Consider the following 25,859-nt stretch of genomic DNA (forward strand, 5'->3'; position numbering starts at 1 on the left):
GCGAGCTATCACTATGGAGTTCCTCAGTACCAGTCTGCCCAGCAGTCGCACAACTCCCACTCTCACGGTCACCACGGGCGCAGTCGTCGAGGTCCGAGAATCTCATCCCAGAATGCCCATCGGCAATACAAGGCTCAACGGAGTCCTAAAGAGGAGGTGCCTGCGCCGCAGACACACATCGACTACATGAGGACATTAGAAGCTGCTATAGGCTTCGACTTCGATGACGACGAGGTCTTCTGCCCTTTCAACCTCTTGACCGAGGAAGATGTATGTCGCAGTGATCCAATGTCAAAGAGCTCCCGCTAACTTTCATCACAGCTCACTTCCATAGCGTCATCAGGCTCTGACAGAGGTTCTCTCTCGTCTGGCTCACCCGAAGCCTCGCCTTTACAGCAGCAGGTACAGCCTACTCCATCAGCCCTCCTCTCCTCCGTCCCGCATGCATACCAGTCTGCGAACTATCAGCAAACCCACACCAAGCTGCACCAGCCAATGGCCCAGCGGACTCGTAATGCGATTCCGATTGTGGACCCATCGACCCGCTCGGTGGCTAGCCCTCCAATGTCTGTCTCGCCAGGCCGACAGATGCAGCAGCAGTACGTTCGCCGCCAGTGGTAAGCGCCAATCGCTTGCTGGTCAATGCTGTGCTGCGTTCTGCGTCGTCGGGCTGGCGAGACGTTCTCACTTCTCCACCGTGTTTCCGAGCATGGTCGGGCATTCCTATTGAACGATACCTTGTACAAACAACAATACCGATACGACTCTATAAAGCGGGAACGGCTCTTCCCTTCTGCGATGACGGCGTTACAGCAGCATTACGAATAGCATAAAGCGACACGGCATTTCTCGTCTTTACTTTTAGCGACATGATACACGGACTCGGATGGGGATATTTTATTTCTCGAATAACTTGACGGCATTTAACTGGCAATGATTGTGGCTTCTCTCACTTCTTGTTGATTGGATTTATTTTGGCATGGTGTTGGTCGGGCGAAGAACGTCTACGAAAACAGCGAAGAAGCGGAAAATACGTCTGCATCACGATAAAAGTGGCGAAAATGGAGGGGGACGCTGCGGCCTGTCATCCAAAAAGCAGACGGCGATCTGTGACATGGTCATTGTTTTGTAACGGTGTTTTGTGTGGTGATGGCAGAAGCGGCATGATCATATACCATTGTGTGTTGTTTGCGGGCGTTCGTTCTCTTTTAACACGGGACTGGGCTAGCTCTTAGCTGAAGGAGAAGTATCCTCTTCACTCAGCGATGGCCTTTGTTTGGATCTGTACTCTACCGTATCTAGCTACTCTTTAGTGGCAGAATGCGACGACCAATGTTCGATCGAATCAACCTTTGCACTCTACTCATTGACCATTTGATCTGCGTCCTCAAGAATGACTGCCACATGGTATTCTGTACAGCAGTCTCTACTGCTTCAAAATTATTACTCGCATGAACATGAACAGCTGTCTTCGGCTTTCCCCTTTGTTTACTCGGGGTCGTCATCTCGCCGGGCTTTTGCGTTCCACCATCGTCGCCTCCCGACAGTGACGACATCGCTGCTCCGTCAACCGAACAAACTGAGCCTCGCAAGATCTTCTGTACTCAAGTCACTCACGACTCCTATTACTGCTCTCTCGACATACCTGCCTTCCTGAACTTTAATCCATTCGCAATCTCATCACACAACAACCTAGTAGGGCCTACAAAGCTCTCATCGCCAAGCTCCGAACCATGTCCGCTTTCAGAATGCTTGCTCCCACGAGAGCTTTCACGAGAAGTTTCACGAGCGTGAGAGTTTTGAGAGCTGGGAAGGAGACCAAACCTGGTATTTATTATACTACAGAATTTCACGTTCAAGAAGGATAGGCTAGGCTAATTTTTTTTTCTTTCCTCACAGCTGATGAAGCTCGCAAGGAAGAGATCGAGAGAGTGAAACAGCAGCAATTGAGGGATCAGAAGGAAGGGAAGAATTCTTGGAAAGAGGATATTGCGAGTGAGAGTGAGAGTGTGGTGAGTTTAGACGCCCATGGGTATAATGAGGGTGTTGTGTTGTGTGGATTTTTGCTAATGATCATGGTTGGTGGACACAGGTCAAGGCAGATCGAGGCGAAATTCAGAATTCTAAGGATACGATTGTTCAGTTGCAAAAGGAGGGTGCGAAGGCTGCGCAGAGGGAAAAGGATGGGAAGTAGCAAGGATGCATTGTTGAAAGAGGTGTAGGTATACACGAAGTCTGAAGACGACAGGCAGGCAGGCATACAGGCATTGTTAAGACATTGAAACCCCCCGTACCTGGGAGCCAGGGACGCAGTAGGCAGAGGAATAACGTCATCAAGGAAGAAAGAGCTGTCCTGATCATTTCCTTTCGAGACGTGCGAGGTAGGGAGAGCTTTGTACGGAGAAGCTTGGGGATGTTGTGCTGACTATAGTACTGTTCATCATACTTCCAAGTTCGCAAGGCGCTACTGCGAAGCCATGCAGGCATGGGACGAATACGAGAGTCAATGCCTTGGTCTTGTACTGGAGATAAGGGGTCTGGATGAAAAGGATTCTTGGTGCCTGCTTGGGGGTTGAATTGGTGCATTGGACCATGATCGAGTAGTGAATGGATGGCGATCTGGATAGGAGAGTAGGTACGTATCGTTCGCAAGGGTAGAAATCAAGGTACGGGAAAGCCGATTCTCGAAACGATGCAAGATCTATTAGAACTTTTGATGGGCTGGATGTTATCTACAGGTCGCTCAACCACTGCTTGTATACCGCAGTGTCTCCAAGCTTGACACCTTCCATTTCTTCCCGAACACCCAGCATACTCACTTTTCCACTACCATCACCTTCGCCTTTGAACTTCCAGTCCGCGAACAACGTCTCCAGACCTTCGAAAGTCTCTGACTTGTCTTCGACCAGGAGCACAACAGCGTCGTAACCTCCGGCGCCGGGTACTACACCTCCAATTACGCCAGACACTCTCTCGCAAGCATCGATCAGTTCCGTCTGAGCTGGAGGCTCGATTGGCACGCCGCTCTTGTCCGACATTAAGCGTATCAGTTCTCGTATACGAGTGAAGCGTTGTCGCAGAGCTGTATAAGAGCCATCGTTGGATTCCGCGACATTCCTGAGCTCCTTGGCCAGACTCTCGTTGGCGTCGTGGAGTTCACTCCAGATGGCATTCGCTTCTTCGGGGGTTTCTTTCCGCCAGGCTAACACCTGCTTCACCATGCCAGGAGTTTTGCTGCCGCAAGATACATCACACATGACCAGACGAAGACCTTTGGGTATCTTGACTACATCTTTGTGGATTTCCGTATCCCATTTGCCGCCGTGATGGTTCTCGTCTACAATGTCCTGGAGTTCAGAGGCGAATTTGGGCATACCAGGCTCCGCGTGGTGACTGAGGATGTGTGGCGAGAAGCGCCTGTAGATACAGGTCCCGTAGACAGCAGAGGCGATGTCGAAACCAGAGCCAACTTTGCCTTGAGCAGCGCAATGGGCCGCTTGAGCGAGGTTGTGCAGGCGTCTCTTGCTCTCGTTCGTTTTTAGGTCAAATTTCGACCTAGGCAGATAATAGATGAGAAGCGCTGCTGTTACTGCTGTGACCAGGGCCGCCGAAGATCCAAGCCCTGTCTTTGGAGCATCCGCTATGGGCACCGCGAAATTGTGGAATCGTGGCCTCGATGCAGACCCATCTGCAATATCAGCTGGGGTTGAGTAGTAGTCATTGTCGGCTAAGATTGTGATTGATGCTGGTGCAATGGTCGTGTGAGACACTGCTGTAATGTAGCTGAGCGCGTAGCTCAGCGTCGTCTCGATGAACGGGTTCCGGTTCAGGTTGAGGTCAGCGTCCCTGCCCAGGCATGATTGCGTAAGTGAGGGTGTCCACATATCGTACAGCATATTCATGTGAGAGAATAGACGTGTGATCGTCATGTCGATCTCGACAGAAAAGGAAAGTTACACAGAGCAAGCAGGTAGGACACGACATGAGGACGCAAGAACCTATCTGTGATGCTGGAACACTTACACTCTCAGCGGCGTGACTTCAATGCCTGCCTCTCTCTCAGCGAGACGATAGCCATATTCCCAGACTGCTTCCGAGAACTGTGGTGACTCGACCGTGATCTCATTAAGGACAATGCCTTTGCTGGTCGGAATGTCTTGGATCAGCACATGAATACGAGCATCCAGTCCAAACACCAGAGCAGTATGCGCGCGATCCAGCACCAGATATCCTCCAGCCAGGAGGACTTTGCCTGGGGCTGAAACGGCGACCGCGTTGCCGGCCATCCAGTCGGACAGAGGTGCGTCGCCGGCCGAAGCAGGCTCGGTTGCTTACGCACGCGGACGCGGATGGACGAAAGAGAGGCCGGCGGGACGGGGAGTGTGGACGATATGTCCGGTTTCTGGATGGGATAGAGCAGATGACTTGCTGAGCAACGCTCGAAAGTCCTTGCGTACGAAAAGGGATCGGAGGGAGCTGACAGGTGCCGAGGAGCGATTTGCGGGACGAGTGGGCTCACTTCCACTTCCAATGCGAGAGTTGGAGGCGATGAGGAGGTGAAGTCAAATGACCATTCTATGTAATCCGGGATGCGTATCGAGGGATTCCGGAGGCGTAGGAGGCTGAGATGGCTCGCAGGCGGGCATTGGCAGGAATGGTGCTGCAGGCTGTGTCGAAGAGAAGTCGGAGGCTAAGGGGAACTTAAGGCGGCTACAGTAGGCTTCCAGATCTGATGGGTATTGCAGGGGGTATGTAGCCACTGAATGGACCGAATAGCCACTACACTAGTGAAAGCCCAGTAGGTCTACAAGGTGTCTGTCTCGGTTAACAAGGTTGTAGATTGCCGCTAGCTCGTATATAGCCTAATCCGTAGAGAGATAGGCGTCTTAGCTAGTTTAAAACTACGCTTCTACGTGCCTCTTCTATAAAGCCCTACCTACCGAGGGCATTATACTACACGGGATATAGGCCTCTGTCGAGACCTTAGTTCCTTATAAAATAGATAGAAGAATAGTATAAAGAAGAGGTTAGAGACCTAGTAGAGGTAATTAAGTTAGCTAGTTAGCCGCTAGGTACGAGAACTACGAAATAGGGGAGGAAACGCGACTTCCGCGTCCTTACTATAGTAATTGTAGACGCGACTAAGGGTACGTAGAGGTTATAAAAGGCGTATAGAAGCTACTATAGATAGACTATTAAGTTATTAACTACTACGTTGCAATAGAGCCTATTAAGGAAGTGCCTCCTTACTAGACTCTAGCTTAATCTTCTTAATCTACTTAAATCGTCGGTAGAAGACGCCTACTATAGGTTTAGCAACTATTAACTAAAGAGCCCTCGATACTACTAGGTAAACGACTGCTATAGAACACTCGCGAGGCTCTCGAATACAGCCGTTAACGCTATCGCATTATACCTGCCTTTATACGCTACGCTATTAAGTTCCTTCGTCGTTTCCTCGGTTAGTATCTATCGAGAATATTAGCCTTCCTTAATAAGCCGTATTCGACGGTTTAGCGCGTTATAAACGAGCCGGAAACACTAACCCTTTAACGCTTTATATAGGGCCTACGTTAGTTTAGTATACCTATTACTAATCGCATCGTCGACTTTGTTATAGGCTTAGTAGAAGGCCGTAGAGCTAGCTATGCTAAGATTAAGGAAGAACTAGGTCTTAAGTGTTTAGTTTCTACGGTTAGGCGCCGTTTAAACGAGCTTAGATACTATAGACGCGTTGCAAGAAAGATGCTATTACTAGACGTAGATATGCTTAATCTAAGGCCTTAGTTTAGTATATAGTCGCTAGCATAGCTAGATGCTAGCAGAATAATAGTCTTCTTTAATAGTATTGCCTTCGGAAGGGGTAGATTAACTCGTACGTTTGTTACGCGTCTTATTAGTAAGGTATACGATCTAGACTACCTTAGACCTCGCTTCCGGCGGATTAAGATATAGCATTGCTTCGGACTTATTGCTAGCAAGTAGAAGAGCCGGATAATCTTCTTTAATCGTGCTTAGAGCAAGATTAGTTCTCGCACCTTTACTAAGCATATAATACTAGAGATTGTCCGCTTTTACGAAGAAGTCGCTATAAAGATCGCTATAGAGAGGGTAGAAGAAGACTTCTTAGAAAGCGACGACTTTAACCTACCTATTTATTTACTCGCTATTATCTAGTAACTAACCTAGCGTCTACTGCTTATTCTTAATAGTACCTTAATCTATAAAGTATAGCGCACTCGTAACGCTCTTACTGCTAGCAATATCGACTATTGTCTAGATATATAGCCGCTAAACTCGCCTAATCTTAATCTAATCGAGAATATCTAGGCTCTTATAAAGTATCGGCTTAATACCCGGTATAGATACCCCTTAAGCGACGAGAGGCATCAAGAGATAATATAGGACTGTTAGGATACTATAACTAAGGCGGAAATTAAGGCGATTACGGGCTCGTTCTATCGTTAAATAGTAAGGGTTGTATAGCGTAATAGACAGCATACTAGATACTAAATATTAAGGGTTGTTGTCTCGGTTTGTTAAGCTAAACGGCTTATCTAGTCCTTACTATAGAGATTTTAGCATCTTTACGTAATATAATAGTAGGGCATATAGTTATTAAATAGACGCTTAATTGGATTAGATTGCCTCGCTTATATGCCTTTATTTAATTATTATATTGCAGGGTGCCTTATTGTTATAAGGGTTAGTTGTAGATACCTACGAAGGATAAAAGCCTACTATAGTAGGAGTTATAATTATATAGGCAGGGGTCGGGTTACTCTTAGATGTTAGGAGTTTTAGCTAAACCTAGAGCGGAGTTAGGGGCACAGTCTTTTACTAGCGTTTACTAGGCAATAAGCTACCCGCAATCCTCTAGTTTAGTGCTGTTTAGAACTACTCGGCGTAGTAACGGATTAGGTTAAGAAGGGCGCCTCTCTCGAGCCTATCGGTTAACTATTATTAAAGCGGCTATTTAACTATTATAGAAGCGGCGCTTTTGCAGTAGAAGAGACTATTATAGACTAATATATAGACTAAGATTAAATACATACTATTGCTATAGAATACTATTGTTGCTTTTACCGCCTTCTACGACTATAGCGGAAGGCTTGTCTACGCTAATAGCTATCTCTTCGACCTCGTTATTACTTAGTACGTAGTCTCGTACGTATTGCTAGCTTACTAGCGGTTAACTGGCGGTTACTATATGTTCTTAAACCTCTTATCTCTCGTCTAACTCGCTTGTCGCTAGGTAAGTTATTAGCGGCGTCGTCTTCCGAGTCGTTTATTGTCTATCTATTTAGTCGCCTGTTCGCTCGTTCGTAATTCTCGTCTCGGATGTAGCTTATTATCCTATCTATAGTGTACTAGTCTACGTTATAGAAGATAAGAAGCTCGTTAAAGGACGAGAGGCCGGAATCTGTAAAGCAGCGGTCGTCTATAGTAATGCCGTTAATCTCGCGAATACCGTATATATAAAGCTATAATAGCTTACCCTAATGCTAGTAGTTAGTCAAATAGTAAGTACCTAGCGGCGTAGGTGGACCTCGCACTAGCGGCGGCGGTTCTATATCTCCTATTAAATCTACCTCTTCTATATCGTCTAAATCGAGCGGTTATAAGGACTATATTTCTAGCGTTGTCTCGCGGCGCGGCGTATCGAAGGAGGGCGGCGGTAGGCGCGGAATTGGCCTCGGAGTAAGGTTACCTAGCGGAGGTAGTAATAAGAATATAGGTTAGCGAATAGGTAACGATTAAACGCGCCGTTTTGAAGGTAACGGTCGCAGTGTTATATTAGTATAGACATAGTGCGTTTCTAGTATAGTTAGTAGCAATCGAGTGCGAGTTAGTGTCGCTAGAGTTAGTATCGCTAGTTTAGAAGGTAGTTAAGTCGTCTACCGTCGCTCGGTCTCGCCTATAAATAGGACTTCCTATAGATTAGCGATAAAATAGTTAACATTTAGTACGTAGCAACTGTCCGAGAAGTCCTTAACCTTCCGTACGTAGAAGGCGTAGAATAAGTCCTTTATAGAAGCGTTAATAGTAGGGTCGTCTGCTATGCGCTAATATTTTAGATTCAGCGTTTCTACTGCCTCCTTAAAGTAGCCTCGAAGGTCTCTTAATTAAGGTGTTTGTGCTAAGGCAACGGCGTCTTCTTCGTAACCTTCGATTACGAGTTGCTAAGTATCGAGAACGCGCTAGTATTCGTAAGCAAACATTACGTTAAGGCCTAGAAACAGCTCGATATATCGTCGCTATTGTAGCTTACTAATTTCTAGTCTATTAAATAGGTGGTCTTATAGAATATAGTAACAAGGTAGGCGGGTTTAAAACTACGAGAGGCAATTGTAACGAGCCGGAGTTATATAGTCGTAACTGCGCAGTGTGCCCTTATAAATAGGCGCTGCCTTAGCTTCTATCTTAATAGCGATATCTACCTGTTCTCGCAGTCGATCTTAAGCCGCTAGCGGTTGCAGACTCTCGAAGCTTAGAAGGCGCTTTTTATACTAGTATTATGTGCCTTTGCTAACCCTATAGCTAGCGAGTTATGCCTTATAAGCTAGCCTGTCGTCTACCTTAAGAACCTCGAGAATCGTACTATAGAGGTTATAGAACACGAGGTTCCGCTTGTTCCGGTTATACTTAATAGCATAGTAATAGCCCTCGAGAGGCGAAGTTGTCCGTATTTGCAGCAACAATAGACTATAGAGCCGTGCCTATATAGCCTATGTTCGTAAAGTCTAACTATTCTAATTATAGTGTATATATTAGACCTTGTTTTGCTAGTCTATAGGCTTCTTCTCTTATAACTACTCCTAGATCTAAACTATATCGTTAGTAACCTCGCTAGCGCTGCGGGCGTAATAGATTGCGTAGTAGAATCGCTTAACAACCTCTAGAAATTAGGCCTCTAGAAATAAGCGAAGGAAGGTCTCTTTAACGTACCGCTAGTAGAGGTAGATAAGCACCTGTTTCTCCTTTTAAGAGAGGTTAATTGCGGCCTACTTAGAGGCCGAGTCGTCTACTATAGCTGCAATAGCATTCTATAGTAGTAACCACCCTTTAAGGACTCGGAGACCGGCTTCTACTAGCTTAGCTTTCTAAGATTCTAGCAATATATATCCTACTAGCAACTAGCACCCTAACCTGTTACGAATATATATAGTAAAAAGGCTCTAGCTAAGGTCGGTAGTCTTATAAGTTGCGTCTAGCAAGAATAACTATATAGTATGTAAGTTAGTAATGTTTTGAATTTTTGAAGTTAGTCGTAAGAACTATAGAACGTAAGCTTAGAAGCTTAGTTATGCGCCTGCCTTCTATAGTAATAATAACAATACCTGCACTTACATCTCCTACCTTAGTATTTAACAACTCTCGCTGCTAGTCGGTCTGAAATACAATACTACGCTCTTCCTTGCCCTTTAATCTCTTCGATATTACCTAGTATTTAAGCTCTTTGCCGTCTATATTATTATAAAGGCTATTAAGAATAGTAGGAAGGTCGCCTAGCTAGATATTCGCATTTCTACGCTTAGTACTACGCACCTTCTTTAAGTCCGGCCTAATCTTTAACTAACCGATAGTACTAGCCTTTATATACTGCCTACTAATCTTACTAAACTCGTCCTTTATTAGGCTATTTTTAACAAATTTAATAACCTTAGTAACGTTAAATTTACGCTATTCTATTAACTCCTCGAGCAATACCCTTAAGGCGTTGCTAGCCGACCTAATATCTATATACTTTAGGTTATAGTAGTATAGGTTATTACCTACTATAGAAGGGTCGACTCGGTAATAGCGGATACTAATTTTATATAGATTAGCCTCTTCTTTACTCCGGAAGTGCGAGATAACTAGTATTATAGCATTATATAGCTCTTTATTATATTTAGCCTTGCGAATACCCTCCGAGGGCGACCTATTCCGCTACTAATCGCGCCTATAACGACAATACTAGTGCGACCGCTATTATAATCTATCCTTCGTCCTTTACGACTTCGCCTCCTTATATACGTTGCTTATATAGCCCTTTAGCACCTCGAAGCGCTTAGGCTCGAAAGTTAACCCCTACGGTATATTAAATAGCTACTCTCGGATATCGATTATATTATATAGTATACGGTTAGGCCTAAACGGCGGCGGTACTAGTTTAGATAAGATAGGCGGCATAGCGACGATAACAATAATAACGATTAAATAGTATTTAAGCTATTATAGAAAGAGCTAGATCTATATATAAGAAAGAGCTATAGAGATAAGGTTAGAACTAGAAGTATAACCGAGAAGGTTAACACGGTACTAGAATAGGAAAAGCACCGTCGATTACTAGGCAAACCATACTGAGTCAGTAGATAACGCCCTCCGGAAGTAAACCACTGTTGCAAACAGTGGTACGCTAAATTTCCTGACATACAAGAATACCTAGGGGTCGAGTAGTTCTAACCCCCCACGCCAGGCACCCATCTGGCATCTGCCCACCTCCTGGCAGTATTTTTCCACGCTGTTTGCACGTTCACGCCAACACATCTTCCCACCAAAACACCCACAATCAACCGAGCGCGTTTGTTTGGCGGCAGCCAAGTGAACCTGCACCATCCGCCCCATCACCTCAGTACGTATTGGACACCACTCCACCGCATCCTTGGCGCCTGGCTGACCACATGTGCCATCTAGTCTTTCCCTTCTCGGTGGAAGGGCGCGTCAGTCGAGTCAATCGATGCCTTACGTCAAGCCTACAGTGCACATCTCGCGCATTGCAGGCACCGCTCTCAAGAGCTTCACCCACGGCTACGCCCAAACCGTTGTAGCCGCATCCCAGTCCAGCTATGCTGCTCAGAACACCTCAGCAGTCCCGCTCGCGGACACCTTAATTGGTCGCTTCCGCAAGAACGCAAAGAGTCGCCAACAGAATGTCTACAATCACCTTGAAGGCAGCCGACAGGCCAGCACTGCTGCTACTGTCAGGCCCGAAAATGGACATCACCGAGATTCTGGCCTAGATAAATATTTTGATGCTTGGCAGAAGCACCAGCGCAACGAGGGCACGGAGTCGACATGGCACTTTCAATTCGCGCGGCGTTTGGAATGGAAGCCGGCGACGCACGCAGTTGTCCCGGTCCAAGTACAAGAAGTCGCCGATGTTGACGACGTCGCCGAAACAAACGAGTCCGCAACACCTCTGCTCAAACGCTCATACACAACTACCGCTCTTGATGACTTCAGCAAGGCCTTCCTCCATAATGAAGCGGCCGAAGCGCAGGCCTTGAAGCAAGTCGATGATGCTATCGCTGAAGAGATCGCCAAGGCAAAGGAGGAGTCGTTAGATGGTCTAACGATCAGAGCCAAGTCACCTTCCGTGGTTGACTCAGAAGCCTTCTCCGAGCCAGAGTCTTCAAGTCCAGCCACGATCTTCACACCGACGGAGAGTTTCTCGAGCGCCGACTCAGCTGAGGTTAATGATGTCCACACCGAACGTCTCCTCGAACTCGAAAAGAACAAGCAGTATGCGGATATTCCAGCCGCGTTCCAGGAAATGCTACGTGATGGAGTGCAGAAGCCATCGCAAGCCGCGTACCGTGCCCTTCTTAATTCAGCCTTGGAAGTTTCCCAAGGATCGAACTTGAGAATTCCACGAGCCCTTGAGGTCTACTCTGATATGCTTAGGCGAAAGGTGATCCCGGATGCCCTCACCTATGGCATGCTCATTGATCTTCTCGCTGCGCGAGCCTCTGAGTCCATGGCCATGAAGAAAGCTTTGGATGCTCGCCTTTCGCGATACGGAGGTCTCGAAGAACCAGGAAAGTTCATGTTCCGATCTAGCCAAGCCGAACATTCCATGCTGATGGAGGATCGCTCCTTGTCGATGGCCCTCAAGATGTTCGAACGTGCCAGGGAGACAACAGAATCACTCCCAAGCGCGGCATGTGCGTCTCTGGTAATCGCATCCGCAGAGCAAGGACGGATCGAGGACATGACCCGCGTCTACGAATACATGGAGTCCAAATTTCTGGAGCCGCAGTCATCGATTTACTCACCAATGATCACAGCGTTCGGCGGCCTTCGCGATCTTCGAAATGCGGTTGAAGTCTATGACGAATACAAGGAGCTGGCCATTAAGAACAATGCCGGTGAAAACACTATCGTCCGTGTCGACAATCAGGTCTACGCAGCTGTAATCAAGGCATATGGGTGTGCAGACCGACTGAAGGGCGGGCTTAAGTTCCTCGCCAACATTCAAGCCAGTATCGTCGACGAGAAGGAGCTTGAGACTCTGCGTGAAGTCATTGCACTGGACGCACTTCTACCACTGGCATTGAGGGATACTACATTCCGTGACGCATTCGATCTCGCTGGCTCACTTGACGGCCGTGCTTTCACGCAGGCTCTGGCAACCATTTCAAGCACTGCTGCAGATGGCAACAATCTTGAGATCAGTAACCAAGCATTTGAAACTCTCACGCGCCACAGCGGCGACTTGGTCGAGCCCAGCATGGCTTTACTTGCCATGCACGTGCGAAATGCCAATGTTGAGGCAGCTGAACCATTCTGGCGTGTTCTTGAGGCCGCTCCGGTGAGCATAGCTTTCGTCGAGCCTACAACCATGCGCGCGGTGGCTTTAATCGGCATCGGTCAAGCTGAGCGTGGGTTGAGGCAGTCCCGGCGCATGTTTGCCAGATTGCGTGAAGCCACTTCCGAGAGCCAGCAGATCGAAGTTGCTCAGCACGTCGACGAAGCTATTGAGCTCATGGGCACGTTTATGCTCAAGAACCAAGCTATACTTGCTTCAGATTCAAGCGTAGAGGTTTTGCGCATGATGGTCGAGAATGGCAGCCTTGTCTCGCCTGTGGCAGAGCACCTAGTCGCTCGATTCGGCCCAGAGCACATTGCTCGATTGAGTCAAGCAGACTTGGAGTTCCTCCTCCGCGTGCAGAGCACCATGATCCTCGAAGAATCTCCAGCAGACATTGCGGGACCAGCTCGCTTTGGCTGCCTTGTCGAGAACGTCGTGTCTCGATCGGTAATGCCATCGGCAGAGACAGAGACTCTTCTCGAGAAGACCTTGATCAACATCGATCGCGCCGAGCTTTCCAGGCTGTGGAACAACTACCGATACCCGCAGACTCCAGCGTTTCAACCGGCTTCGTTTACGCCAGTGGTTTCATATCAGGCACCAGCTTCGCTCGAGGATACCTTCGACCCATACGCAAACCGCACCGACATCAAGGGCTCTAACATGATCAATGAGCTTCTTGAGCAGCCACGCGGTCGTCGAATGAACGAGGCCTTGAACAAATTCCGTAATATGCGCCGCGTTGGTCGTGTTCCTCGAATGTTCACTTATGGCAAAATCATCGAAGCGGCTGCGAAAGAGAACAACCTCAACCTGGCTCGCGACGTTCTTGAGATGGCCAAGCAGGATGTTCCATTCGATGCTCGCTATCGTGTTGTCCGATTCGGCTGGCAGCAGATCCTGGACCACATGGTTGCTGGATGCTTGAATGTGGGCCGCCGAGATCTTGCCAGCAAATACCACCAGGACATGATCGACATGGGATTTGCGCCTTCTGCAAATACCTTTGGATTGTACATCACAACGCTCAAGGAGAACACCAAGACATTCGACGAGGCCAGCGAAGCCGTCAAGATCTTCCTTCGCGCGAAGGCTGAGGGTGTGGAGCCTTCCTCATTCCTCTACAATGCGCTGATTGGCAAGCTTGGCAAGGCCCGCAGAATCGATGATTGTCTTTTCTACTTTGCTGAGATGCGCAACCTAGGCATTCGTCCGACGTCCGTTACATACGGCACCATAGTGAACGCACTATGCCGTGTGTCAGATGATAAGTTTGCGGAGGAGATCTTCGAAGAGATGGAGGCTTGCAGCAACTACAAGCCTCGTCCAGCCCCTTACCACTCTTTGATGCAGTTCTTCCTGACCACGAAGCGTGACCGTACCAAGGTCCTGGCATACTACGAACGCATGCGCAGCAAGGGGATTCAGCCGACTGTGCACACCTACAAGCTTCTCATCGATACTCATGCAACCCTGGAGCCGGTCAACATGGCAGCCGCTGAGGCACTGCTTGATGAGATGAAGGTCGCTGGCGTCCAGCCGGAAGCTGTGCACTATGCTTCGCTGATCCACGCCAAGGGCTGCGTGCTGCATGACATGGAGGCTGCCAAGAAGCTTTTCGACGGCGTCCTCGCCGAAGGCAAGGTCCAGCCACTGCCCTGCATGTACCAGGCCGTGCTCGAATCTCTCAACGCCAACCACCGCTCCGCAGAGTGCGAAACTCTTCTTCAAGACATGGCGGCACGTGGTGTCGACTTCACACCATATATTGCGAATGCTCTGATCCACGGCTGGACCTTGGAGAAGAACATCACCAAGGCCAAGCAGGCCTTTGATCGTGTCCCAATCTCGCGTCGTGAGCCCAGCACGTACGAGGCCATGGTTAGGGCGTATCTCGCTGCTGAGGATCGCGACAGGGCGAAGGCAATCGTTCGCGAGGCGCTCAGCAGAGGCTATCCCAGTGCTGTAGCCGGCAAGATCGCCGAGCTTGTGCGCTAAGCTTGATGTCTTGCATCATGGGACTGGCGTTTTTGATTTGATCCTCCAAACCAGACACTCTTTGAGTGATGGAATTTCTTTTGTCTTCTGGCATGGAAGGAAGCAGCATATATACCAATGCATTGACGGCCATTAGCGAAGGTGTTTTGGCGCAATTATACACATATAGCGCCCTCCGGTCTTCAGGAGTGAGGCGATGGGACAGAAATGGGAACTTGATACAGCCGCTGCCCAGTTCCACTGGAGGCATGCGAGGGCTTTTGATACAACGGGAGGAGCGCATTGTCGCATTTGTGTATATTAGTGATACCCTGTCACCACTCCACTCTGCTGGCAAGTGATGGTTTGCATTCTATCGGCAAAAGATGGATGGAGATTTGATGCTGGAGTTTCCTTGAAATGAAAGGAAATTAATATCACGTCTGGCCTCCTTTTCTTCTTTCATACTGGATCGATTCTGTTCTGTGACTTAGCGTGCTTCCATCTTCACCACTGCCGTGCAAGTATGCTGCCCCAAGAACGCTTTTAACGTGCTTCTGGATCCTGCCAAGTCATGGGCGAAAGGCTGGGATTTCGGCAAGCTTGGCTTCGATTGATGAGCGAACGGCTATGACATACAGTGACATTCATGACGAATTGGGCTCCTGGACCTACGAAAGCAGTAACGTTAGTTTGTCGCCATGGTGAAGATCTACAAACTGTCTTGACGAATGTCCAAGCGAACTGGGGAGCCGATGGATCATGGATGCGGCCGGGACCAGGATGTTCCGAGCCTCTTAGCGACACCGATAGCGTACGTAAGCGAGTTGAAGAGCGGGCGAGAGCGAGAGAGAAGTGTGCTGTGCTGCTCTGTCAGCTTTGACAGTTTGCGTGCGACCGTTGCTTGGGTGGGTGCTGGTGCTGGCGCTGGCGTGACTTATTACACTGGCCTTGCAGATCCCTTGCGGCGAAGGATCACATACTCGTCACGCCTCGCCGTACCAAGCGTACTATCGCTGCGCCTGCTGGGCGCGCGCCATGTAAGATACCACTGTTCCGACTGTTGTCTTGTCCTCCTCCTTTTCGCTACTGCTGCTGCTGCTGCTGCTGCTATTGGCCTCCCGAGAGCATTGTATCTTTGATCAGACCCAGCTCTTGCAAGTACTGTATATGGGATCTGGGCACGAATCCAAGATGGGCAAGAAGGTACAATACACTTCGATCACGCCGCTGCCCAGCAACGTCCCGCGTCAGCTTGCCATCGAACTGTTACACAGCCATGAAGAAGTTGCGAGACTGAACCCACTGGTCACGGGAGTCAAGTCGATCGAAGCTCCTCGCGATGCGCCGAACGATGAATACTACTCGGAGTGGTACGAGATCAGCGAGGTGATCACATGGGGCTTCGGGCTGAAGAAGAAGATTGCCTTCAAGGGCGTGTTCCACAACTTGCCCACGGGCATGCAGAGCCATACTTATGCACCCATGGGAGTTGATCTGCGAGTGAAATATCTCATAGGCGGAAATCAGCCTGGTGAGCCGCGCGAGCCGAGAGAGCTGGGAGTGAATACACCATTGGACGGGCTGTATATGCGACAGGATGTACAGATTGAATGCAACCTCGCACTGGCGAGCTACGTCAAGAAGGAGACGAAAGATGCGATCGGAAAGATGGTTGACAGATTGGCGCGGAAGGCCGAGCTTCTGGACGAGGGAAAGCTGCATGCTATGTTCGAGCATGGTCGGCTGAAGACATCAAAGCCAGCAGATTTCGCAGATTCGGATGCAGCGAGCAGCGTTGGATTCAACCCGAACAGCCCTCCTGGAAGCCCGAGTCCATCGATGATATCTGCGGGATTTGGCCCGAGGTTGGATCAAAAGGGATATGGCAACTATCACGACGTTGTGCGAAGCTCGAGCACGAGCCAACATCGCAGCAGCACATACATGCCAGCATATCAGCAACAAGGATACAGTGGCCCGGAATATGCCCGACCAGGCGCGGCCAATATGCCTATGATCAACGAGCTGCCCGGAGACATGCAGCAAAGCCTTTACCCGCAACCTCTCAAGCCAAACGGACAAGTCTTCCGATCCGAACTACCAGGCGACAGCAGCTTTTCCACTTCAACCCCTTCTCCGCAGCCCTCCCCACGACAGCCCGCATACCCACCAGACGTCGAGAAAGCACAAACCTATCAAGCCTACCAAGCCGCACCCGCCCCAAACCAACTCCATCCCTCCCAACGCCACAGCGTCGCCACCTCCAGCAGCGCCTACTCCGAAACCACCACCACCACCCCTCCCCAACAACACCAAAGACAGTTCAGCGGCAATCACGTCCCAGAAAACTCATCTCGAAACAGCAGCAGCACAGACGCAAATTCATTTTACACCAACAACTCCTCACGACCTCCAAGCAATTTCTTACAACCTGATCATCACCGTTTTTCACAACAACAACAACCATCACCACAGCAGCATTCTCCTCCTAGACCTGGACCTTCGATTCCGCAGTTTGCGAGAAGTAGTATTGCGAAATGTCCGGTTTGTGGCCTTTTTGAGGGCGATGAGGCGGCGGTTAGTCATCATGTTAGCAAGGCGCATTTTCAGTGAGAGAATCAGAATCTTTTGTGATGGTTTTTGTTTGATGCATGCATGGATGGATACCCGAGGACAGACAGACGGAATTTTTGTTCTTCTTGTTATGTATGTATGTATACCTTATACTTTGGATTACGAGGAGAAGACAGACGGCGGGAAAAAAAGTTTGGAGATGAGGCGCTTCAGTTCTTACCTCGCCATCGGGATCAGGATGGAAATGAGTTTAGCTTTTCCTGTATCACCCGCCAGCCAGGCGCGTGTGTTCGATTTTTGTTCAACTAAGAATACCTCTTACTTATTTACTATTCTTATGCCCACACGCACGCACGCAGCACAAGGTCTCGGAAGTGTCTGTTGTTCTTTACAAACAGAGTGCTGGCTGAAATTTTTTCCCCGAAAGATCTTCACGCCACGGTGATACTACTACCTCACGACCTTTCCATGCGAGATCTAGGTGTGCTTGCATAGTTCCGACGGAGACTTTTTCCCCCTGAAAGGTGGCCGTGGTCGCGGACCTGTTGTGGGGACGGTACTTTATCTATTCACATGTCCATCACTGTCGATGAGGATTGATGCACGCCAGCTTCAATGATGGATCAAGGATCTCGTTTTCGACTTCTGCGTGGCATCTGGATTCTGGTTTCTCCAACTGCATTATGCAGTCTGATTTCTCTCTTGCTTTACCTCGCTTACCGCATCAAGTGCATTGTATCGGCATACCAAAATTTCGCGGAAGATCGAACGGTGGTGGCCCAGTCTGATCGACGACAGTCTTTGGCTTTCGCGTGGTTGTTTCTCGTCTTTGAGGTGCTGGCATTTTGTAAGGGATGAATTTCTTGGTTTTACTTACTGGCCGCACGCGCTGATATTTCCGTAGTGCCTAGCATCCTCTCATACCTCCCTAGAACCCTGGCCATTCGTCGTCCGAAATATCCAATTCCAGCTCTCACTGGTAGCGATGTGCCGGCTGTGGACGTTCTTATTACATGCTGCAACGAAGATCGAGCTGTTATTCGCAATACGATACTTGCTGCCTGCACGATCGATTATCCATGTTCTCGCTTTCGCATCTTCGTCTGTGATGACGGAGCTGCGGACGATGTTCGTGAGATGGTGCAAGAGCTTAGAATTTCGTATCCAAATCTCTTATACACTTCACGAGCGAACGACGCGAGACCGTACCACAAAGCTGGAAGTCTGAATCATGGGCTTCGATACTCGCGTTCGGTATTCTGGCCTGCGGAACGGAGCCATGCGACCAGACCTAGGTGGATGGATCGCTTGCTGCTTCGAGATACTTCGTTGGAACAGAAACCTGATATCAGGACCTCGAAGCTACGGCAGTCACTGTCGTTCGATGCTCAGAGGAAGAGTCAGGGACACCTTCCTGACGTTTGTCGGGTCTCGATGGCGGTCGAGGATGAAGATTATCTGGCGCATTACTTCGCGTCGACTGAACAAGGGAGTGGTATACGTCTGCAACACTATGAGACCTTGGGAACGATCGTTTCAGAGCATATCGCTGTTCTGGACGCAGACACCATACCAGAGCCCCAATGGTTAAGAGCGGTAATTGCGCCTCTCGTAAAAGATCCGCGAGTCGCCCTGGCGTGCCCTCCGCAGGTAAGCAAAGACTGGCCCTGTTGGGGCAAATCCTGTATACTGACATGTGCATAGACATTTTACAACATTCCGGTGAACGACCCATTGACACAGACCATGTCGCATCTTGCAGGGATTGCAGGAGTTGTTGATAGCTCGCTCGGCAACGCAGACTGCCAAGGTCCCGGATACGCTATCAGACGCTCAGCAATCGAAGGCATCGGTGGCTTTCCAGAAGAGTCGCTAGCAGAAGATACCTGCTGCTCCACAAGCTTACTCGGTGCCGGGTGGAGGACAGTCTTTGTGCATGAAATACTGCAGTACGGAGAAGTTCCGCATTCATTTCGAGTGCACATTCAGCAGAGGACGAGAAGGTTCGTCGGCCAAGTGCAGATTGCGCTACTGTTCAAAGGCAGATTATCGAGACCGAGAGGGAGGCACTTCACGTTTCTGCAGAGATTTGCAGGTCTCACATTTGATGTCCGGCAGTTTGTGCAAGTGCTTCTTGCGCTGAACTTTGTCTTCATCCCATTCGCACTCTGGTCTGGCTATCCGATGGTCATATGGACGGTTGATGACGAGCTGAGGTGGATCGTCCGCCTTGTCACAATCTGGTCTGCCTGCCACTGGCTTCATCAAGGACTGATGGGTTTGGTTGCCGGTCTGGCGAATGGTCGCTTCGAGCCAAGGATAACATCCTACGGTGCCGAATTGGAGCAGTGGATGGCGCCGTATGTGCTTTGGGCTTTCATTCAATCCTTCCTCCTATCACACTTTCTGGGTGGCAAGACCGCCTCGTTTACGCCTAGTCGCAGCACATATCTCGAGCTGAAGGAACGAGAACCGGCACGACAGCGCGTTCGAAATGCACTTCTGAACCATCTTCTCTTCGTTCACCTTTTGTTCGTTGTCACCACCATACTCGGCGTTGCTCTGGTGATAATTCGAGCTCTCTACGACGACACGTTACCAACCTTATTTCCAGTACAAGATCTGCACTCGACTTCCAGCAAGATCGTCTACTTGGTAGCTCGAGTTGGATGGCCACCACTTATGTGGACGAAGTATTTGACTTCCTGCATGTCGCCATTACTGTACATCGTCTTCCAGCCGCAGCGAGCAGGCAGAGAGACATTGACAGATCGAGGTCCGGAGGCAGGTGCAGCACGGCCCAGTCAGCGAGCAAGGGCTGTCCCTACTGATGGTTGGGTTCTCTGGAGATATGTGCGAATTTGTGTTGTCATTCCATATGTCGGTACTTTGTTCATTCTCAGTTTTCTTCTTTGAGATGGATGATATTGAGATGGATGATAGAAATCAAGAATCGTCTCCCGGGGTACAGCAAGACCATAGGGGTGTCGGGGAGGCGGCAGCACGGCAAGTTTTGTCTACAGCCAAGCAGTGTGGAGGGTTCACTTCATGAAGTCGTCCAAACTCAGTCCAAATCCGCTTGAAGTGCCGGTCGTCTTGCGATCCGCGAGCATGGCCTGAAGACTGCTTTTCTTCCCGCGCCCACGCTTCTTGGAGCCTGCAGCCGAGGGCGCGCGGGCCTCCGCTTTTCCCATAGCAGATTTTGGTGCTCGAAGCGGCTGTTCATGTGAGACCAGAGGTAATTTGCCCGAGCGATCGAGTTTTGCGTTCTTTGATCTTCGTAGCCCCCGTTCCACGACTGTTGTGACGGAGGAGCACCTCAGGCATTCGAGCGTGGTCGTTGCCGCCTTGCTAGTTCCTGACATCCGATCACGCCTGGTGCGTGTGTGAGCTTTCGTGGTGATCTTCGTGCAGCTCCAGCCCAGCAGCATGGTGCTGCCACAAGCAGAGCATGACTGAGGATGGCCGACATGCTGCTCATTGACCGTTTGCAGGTAGGATGAGATGGCTGGCGAGGACAGCATCAGCGCTTCGCTTGCAGCTGCGAGGTACTGCTGTCGTGCCGCTTCCGCCATTCTATTTCTGGTGAGTGACGCCTTCTTCGACGTGTAAGGCGGCGATGTCGATGTCGATGTCGATGGCAGGAAGAAGAACACGGTCGAAAACAGAAGCCAAAAGCCAAAAGCCAAGAGGCAGATGTGCTGGCAAAAGTCGTGGCTTTTCCGCAAGAACCCTTTACTTTCCCATGACATGCAATGGCGAGAACTCGATGGCAACACTCCAAATGGGCTCGGAGCTTCGCATCGCCGTCGAAGGCTGCGGCCATGGAACCTTGCACGCCATCTATGCCTCCGTCGAAGAGGCGTGCAAGCAGAAGGCATGGGAGGGCATCGACGTGCTCATCATCGGCGGCGACTTTCAATCAGTGCGCAATGCCTTCGATCTGAACACCATCAGCATGCCTGCGAAATACCGCGACATGTGCGACTTCCATGCATACTACTCCGGACAACGACTCGCTCCATACCTCACCATCTTCGTGGGCGGCAACCATGAAGCGAGCAGCTATCTCACCGAGCTGTACTATGGAGGCTGGGTCGCGCCAAACATCTACTATATGGGTGCGGCCAACGTGCTGCAGCTCGGACCGCTGCGAATTGCTGGCCTGAGCGGCATCTGGAAAGGCTTCGACTATCGAAAGCCTCACTTCGAGCGACTCCCATACAACGCGTCAGATCTCAAGAGTGTCTATCACGTTCGAGAGCTGGATGTACGAAAGCTCTTGCACATCCGTACCCAGGTCGACGTGGCCATTAGTCACGACTGGCCGCAGGGCATTGAGTGGAAAGGCAACCACAAACAACTGTTCAGGTTCAAGCCGCATTTGGAGGAGGATGCAAAAAGCGGTAGGCTCGGCAGTATTGCAGCCAAGCAAGTGCTCGCGAGGTTGAGGCCCAGCTATTGGTTCAGTGCGCACCTGCACTGCAAGTACGCAGCGCTCATCCACCACAACAAGCCGGATGGAGACTCGTCGACCGTCGCAAATGGAACATCAACGATGGCGACCAAGACCAACAGCGACGAGATTGACCTCGATGACGACGATGTCGCCAACGGCGACCAAGAATCGCACATGGTCGAAAATGCTGATGAGATTGAACTGGACCTCGACGACGACATCACAGAACCTGCAGCATCCGGAACAGCACATAAATCAGCAGCGCAGTCATCTGGGAACCCCGATGAGATTGATTTGGCATTGGAGGACAATGGGGAGGTCCCAGCGCCCGCAGCCAAGGGCCAGCACAATTCTGAAGCAGCAACCGGAGCGCACGATGCGCTTCTTGCAGAGGCTCGAGCCGCGCTTCCAGCAGCGTTCAATCGTCCGCCGCCTCCCGAAGAAATGGAGCATCCCAAGGAAATCTCAAATGTTGAAACAAACTTCCTGGCTCTGGACAAGTGCTTACCGAACCGCCACTTTTTGCAACTGATGGCGATCCCCAGTGAAGCGAATGTAGACCGGACTCAGCCCCTCAAGCTGCAGTACGATAGGGAGTGGCTGGCAATCCAAAGGGCCTTCTCATTGACTGAGCCTCCCCAATTCGGCAATCCCGATGCTCGAGTGCCTTTTTCCAAGACACAAGCAGAATATCGTGTGCTTATTGACGAGCAACGGAAATGGGTTGATGAGCACATCAGCGAGAATGAATTGACCATACCTGAGAACTTTCGGGTCACAGCACCTGTCTACGATGGTGGAGACTTTCAAGACCCACGCTATCAGCAAGTTTTGGAGTATCCCAACCCACAGACAGCTGCATACAGCAGTCTCTTGCAAATACCAAATGCTCTTGCGATCAGTGAGGAAGAGCTAGAGCAGCGCCAAAAATTAGGACCCCGAGAAGAACCAGAGCCATTTGGCTCAGGACGCGGTCGCGGTAGAGGAGGGTCCGATCGAGGGCGAGGAAGGGGTGGACGAGGTGGCAGAGGCAGAGGCGGCGGGCGAGGGCGCTTTAGAGGTCGATGAGACAACCAAGTAGAGCTGATGACAGCAACGTCTCGAGAGCTTCCGACATCTGTACTATTTCTCGCTACACAGAGGTACAGAAGCCCATGATTGACTGGATGAAGAGGTCATTACGATGATAGACTCCGGTGTCTCGTCGACACGCCTGGTTCATCTGCGTCGTCGCACAATCCGGCTAAGCAAGGGAGTTTCTTGTCTCTGACCGTGGCTCAGACTAATCCTGGCATGCGACTGACCTCAATGATGAAACTCATACTGATAATGATGATAAGTGCTGCGTTGATCGCCCTGCCTTCTCAACACTTGGACCTGCCAGATTTGGACGATGGACACCGCCGGAGTTGAACGAGGCACTGGATACCTTTTCCAATCAATGGTATCGAATCCCTCCCCTTCAAAACTCGGCATTTTATCAGTTGGAAGGCACTGCACAGCATACTGTAACAAACACTGCCTCACCGGTTCCCTTCAACTTCGGCTACAGTGGTCGAATCTGCTACAGTAGCCCTGTCTCATCTCAGCCATACTACCAGCTCTCGCACTCTCTCAAAGAGAATAATCATGCCACAATCTCGAGATGCAAAGGAGTGCCAGATCACATGGTAGACATCGCGATCACCGTACGAGGTCGCTGAGGATGATCAATCTCGGATCGCGGCAAAGTGACCCTTGTTACGCCCGGGCATGTTCTGGCTTCCAGTGTAATGGAGATTCTTATGCAAGGCTGTGGCCTTAGCCATCTTGATCAGGTTCCGGGGTCAACCAGGTTGTGTTTCAGAAACTGTAGCCTTGTGTCTACGGCCATTCTAAGATCCAAGGGCAAAGCTTTTTTCGTTGCTGTTGCCATGGGGTTTGGAGGAGGTAGCCACTCTTTGAAGATTTGAGGTGGTTGAATTGGTTGAGTCTTCTCACCGCGAGGCTGACGCTCGTGTTGCCTTTGTCCCTCTCATCCTGGCACTGACCCCTGATACACTCTTGCGCAGGCATTCGCGGTTCCCCAGGGGTTCTCATCGAGACAGCAACATTTCACTCACAGCTTTCCGTGTTGATATGCTTTAGGTCCGATAGACGCTCGACGATCTTGAACGAATGCGACCTGAGACGGATGGGTCGTCCGGTCTTTGCGCTAGATGGTCAGGACTCTGCTCTGGATACAGCTCTCATTTCCTTACCAGAAGTCTGTCGGGATCCACCTGGTACAATGCTGGCTATAAAACCTCGGGATGAGAACGAGGACTAACGACGTTGCTTGTATCATTCTCTACAAACCTCAAAAACTTCTGTGCTCGACATAAGCAGAACGAAACATCGAAAAGAATCACTACACCAGATCTGCAACTGCTTCACCAATGGTCAACACTGATTCAGTACAGCGTCAGGATAGCAGCTCCTTGGGGCTGGAATTTGACGAGAACGTGCCACTTCCACTTCCTCATTCATTTCTGAATGTTCCTTTACCGTCAATATCTGAGGGTCTGATACGGATATTGGTACTTGAGTCTGGAGAATGCGGACAGGATTTCGTCGCGTCGATTGATACTTCTGGTGCACCATACCCATTCCTGGTCCGTAGATACATATAGCTTATAGCTTTTACACACAATTTCCATCATAGAGTCCAACGTGGCAACGTGCGACCCCATGTGTAATGGCATTCATTAATCATCAGACTTCGTGAAATCAAAATACATGCTGCTGGGACCGGGAGCGCCTTGATCAGGTCCATATTCCCCTCCTCTATAATCAATCGCTCTTCCCGGGCACTCACTCACTTCAACACCACAATCAACAGCACAAGTATCATCATCAAAATCGTAATCGTCACCCAATTCCAATTATCCTTAGCCTTCCTCGCAATCGTGCCCAACCTCTTCTGCGCACGCTGCAAAGTCGCCGAATGCCGATCCACACCTCGTTCCACATCATCCAGCATCTCGACCTGTTCATCCAGCTCATTGCCCATTTGTATCCCCAGCATGCGTTGCCGACCGATACTCTGACCCAACACTTCCAACTGATCGTCTTGTTCTCGCAGGACTTGTTTATGATAGGTGTGAATTTGCGGATTGTCCATGCGACTTTGATCGGGTGCTTCAGGCTCGTCGCGGTATCTTTGGTGGTCGGAGAAGAGGGCGGCTGCGCGGTGGGCTTGTGCTTCTGCGTCATGTTCGTCTGGGTTGTCGTGGAATCGCACGTTTTTGTTGTTTTTCTGCAGTGATGATGTTGTTCTGCTGGGTCTCGATTGTGCTGCGGCGAAGTCGCTGGCTAATGCTGGGTTGGGTTTCTTGATTTCTGCGGAAGGAGGCGCCGAGCCGTGGAATTGCGAGTAGAGGTCGGCATATTGGGTCTTTAGTCGTGCGAGATCTGAGGTGTCGTCTTCGGCTTCCCCCAGATCTGTGGATTGCGATTCGAGCTGTTCTATGCCGTCTTGGAACTGGGAGAGGGATCGACGAATGTGGCGGTCTTGTCGGGTCGATTCGATGTTTAGGCTTATGGCTCGTTGGCGCTCGAGGAGGGAGAGCTTGAGGTGGTCGGCGAGCAGGAATAGCTGATACGCTGAGGTTGACATGGTTTGATGTGCTCCGCGATGCGATGAGATGTGCTCGTGCCAGGCAGGCACGGGCGAGACTATTCGAGAATCCACCCCGGCTATTCGAGAATCTACGGACCTAGGGCCGCTCCGGTCTCGGTGAGACCAAATTGGTAGTAATCCATATAGAATAATATCGCATGAAGACATGTGATGCCCTTGCTAGCTGCTCAGTAGAATAATAACGTAGGAAAGAAGAATTAAGTAAATAATAGACGTAGAATTCGATACTATAGCTAATCCTAACTGTTCTAGGTATACTACCTACCTAGCAAATAAGGTTCTACTACCCTCGCATTAACGTATAGCTCCTGCTATACTAAATCAGTATAGCCTAAGATACCTACTAGCGCCGTAGGTACTAGTAGAGTCCTCGGAGAGGGCGGAGGCCCCTATATAGGTAAATAAGTAGATATAGGGTCTCTATCGCACTACCTATGCTTATAGCAGCCTACGTAGCAGTCTACGTTGTCTTTAACGCACTTGCACCTCCTATAGGCCGTTTTGCATATACAACCCTTACGTAAAGGTTGCCGTAGTACTAGTAGTAGTAGAGGTAGAATAGGCCTTCTAGGCTTAGCCTATCTTATCGCTTCTTGCTAGTCTATAGC

At 49.7% G+C, this 25,859-nt stretch overlaps 8 protein-coding genes across 8 annotated transcripts; 5 read left to right on the forward strand and 3 right to left on the reverse strand.

Annotated features, from left to right (window-relative positions):
• Nucleotides 1–30: 30 nt before the first annotated feature.
• MYCFIDRAFT_122461 (uncharacterized protein) lies at nucleotides 31–621 on the forward strand (the record flags this gene model as incomplete). The annotated part of the gene is made up of 2 exons (XM_007932614.2): nucleotides 31–270; nucleotides 322–621. Coding segments are annotated over 2 exons (540 nt in total), but the record flags the coding sequence as incomplete, so codon positions are not given.
• Nucleotides 622–2,732: 2,111 nt separating this feature from the next.
• MYCFIDRAFT_36927 (uncharacterized protein) lies at nucleotides 2,733–4,286 on the reverse strand (the record flags this gene model as incomplete). The annotated part of the gene is made up of 2 exons (XM_007932319.1): nucleotides 2,733–3,846; nucleotides 4,024–4,286. The coding sequence occupies 2 exons, from the start codon at nucleotides 4,284–4,286 to the stop codon at nucleotides 2,733–2,735; spliced, it is 1,377 nt and encodes a 458-aa protein (XP_007930510.1).
• A 6,259-nt stretch (nucleotides 4,287–10,545) lies between these two features.
• Nucleotides 10,546–14,993, forward strand: MYCFIDRAFT_58506 (uncharacterized protein). The gene is made up of 2 exons (XM_007932418.1): nucleotides 10,546–10,618; nucleotides 10,681–14,993. The coding sequence occupies exon 2, from the start codon at nucleotides 10,724–10,726 to the stop codon at nucleotides 14,573–14,575; it is 3,852 nt and encodes a 1,283-aa protein (XP_007930609.1). The 5' UTR covers nucleotides 10,546–10,618; nucleotides 10,681–10,723; the 3' UTR covers nucleotides 14,576–14,993.
• A 755-nt stretch (nucleotides 14,994–15,748) lies between these two features.
• Nucleotides 15,749–16,387, forward strand: MYCFIDRAFT_99769 (uncharacterized protein; the record flags this gene model as incomplete). Its single annotated transcript, XM_007932616.1, has 1 exon — nucleotides 15,749–16,387. A coding segment is annotated over one exon (639 nt), but the record flags the coding sequence as incomplete, so codon positions are not given.
• Nucleotides 16,388–17,395: 1,008 nt separating this feature from the next.
• On the forward strand, nucleotides 17,396–20,750 carry MYCFIDRAFT_157228 (glycosyltransferase family 2 protein). Its single transcript, XM_007932617.1, has 4 exons — nucleotides 17,396–17,978; nucleotides 18,036–18,385; nucleotides 18,650–18,781; nucleotides 18,836–20,750. Exons 1-4 carry the CDS (start codon nucleotides 17,747–17,749, stop codon nucleotides 20,045–20,047), a joined length of 1,926 nt encoding a protein of 641 aa, XP_007930808.1. The 5' UTR covers nucleotides 17,396–17,746; the 3' UTR covers nucleotides 20,048–20,750.
• Nucleotides 19,988–20,750, reverse strand: MYCFIDRAFT_212380 (uncharacterized protein). The gene has a single exon (XM_007932618.1). The coding sequence runs from the start codon at nucleotides 20,704–20,706 to the stop codon at nucleotides 20,173–20,175; it is 534 nt and encodes a 177-aa protein (XP_007930809.1). The 5' UTR covers nucleotides 20,707–20,750; the 3' UTR covers nucleotides 19,988–20,172.
• A 177-nt stretch (nucleotides 20,751–20,927) lies between these two features.
• On the forward strand, nucleotides 20,928–22,508 carry MYCFIDRAFT_124076 (uncharacterized protein; the record flags this gene model as incomplete). The annotated part of the gene is made up of 2 exons (XM_007932619.1): nucleotides 20,928–21,908; nucleotides 21,984–22,508. Coding segments are annotated over 2 exons (1,506 nt in total), but the record flags the coding sequence as incomplete, so codon positions are not given.
• A 1,918-nt stretch (nucleotides 22,509–24,426) lies between these two features.
• Nucleotides 24,427–25,373, reverse strand: MYCFIDRAFT_178564 (uncharacterized protein; the record flags this gene model as incomplete). The annotated part of the gene is made up of 2 exons (XM_007932620.1): nucleotides 24,427–25,286; nucleotides 25,328–25,373. 2 exons carry the CDS (start codon nucleotides 25,371–25,373, stop codon nucleotides 24,427–24,429), a joined length of 906 nt encoding a protein of 301 aa, XP_007930811.1.
• Between the last annotated feature and the right edge of the window lie 486 nt (nucleotides 25,374–25,859).

This window comes from Pseudocercospora fijiensis, assembly GCF_000340215.1.
Source record: "Pseudocercospora fijiensis CIRAD86 unplaced genomic scaffold MYCFIscaffold_9, whole genome shotgun sequence".
NCBI classification, from domain to species: domain Eukaryota; kingdom Fungi; phylum Ascomycota; class Dothideomycetes; order Mycosphaerellales; family Mycosphaerellaceae; genus Pseudocercospora; species Pseudocercospora fijiensis.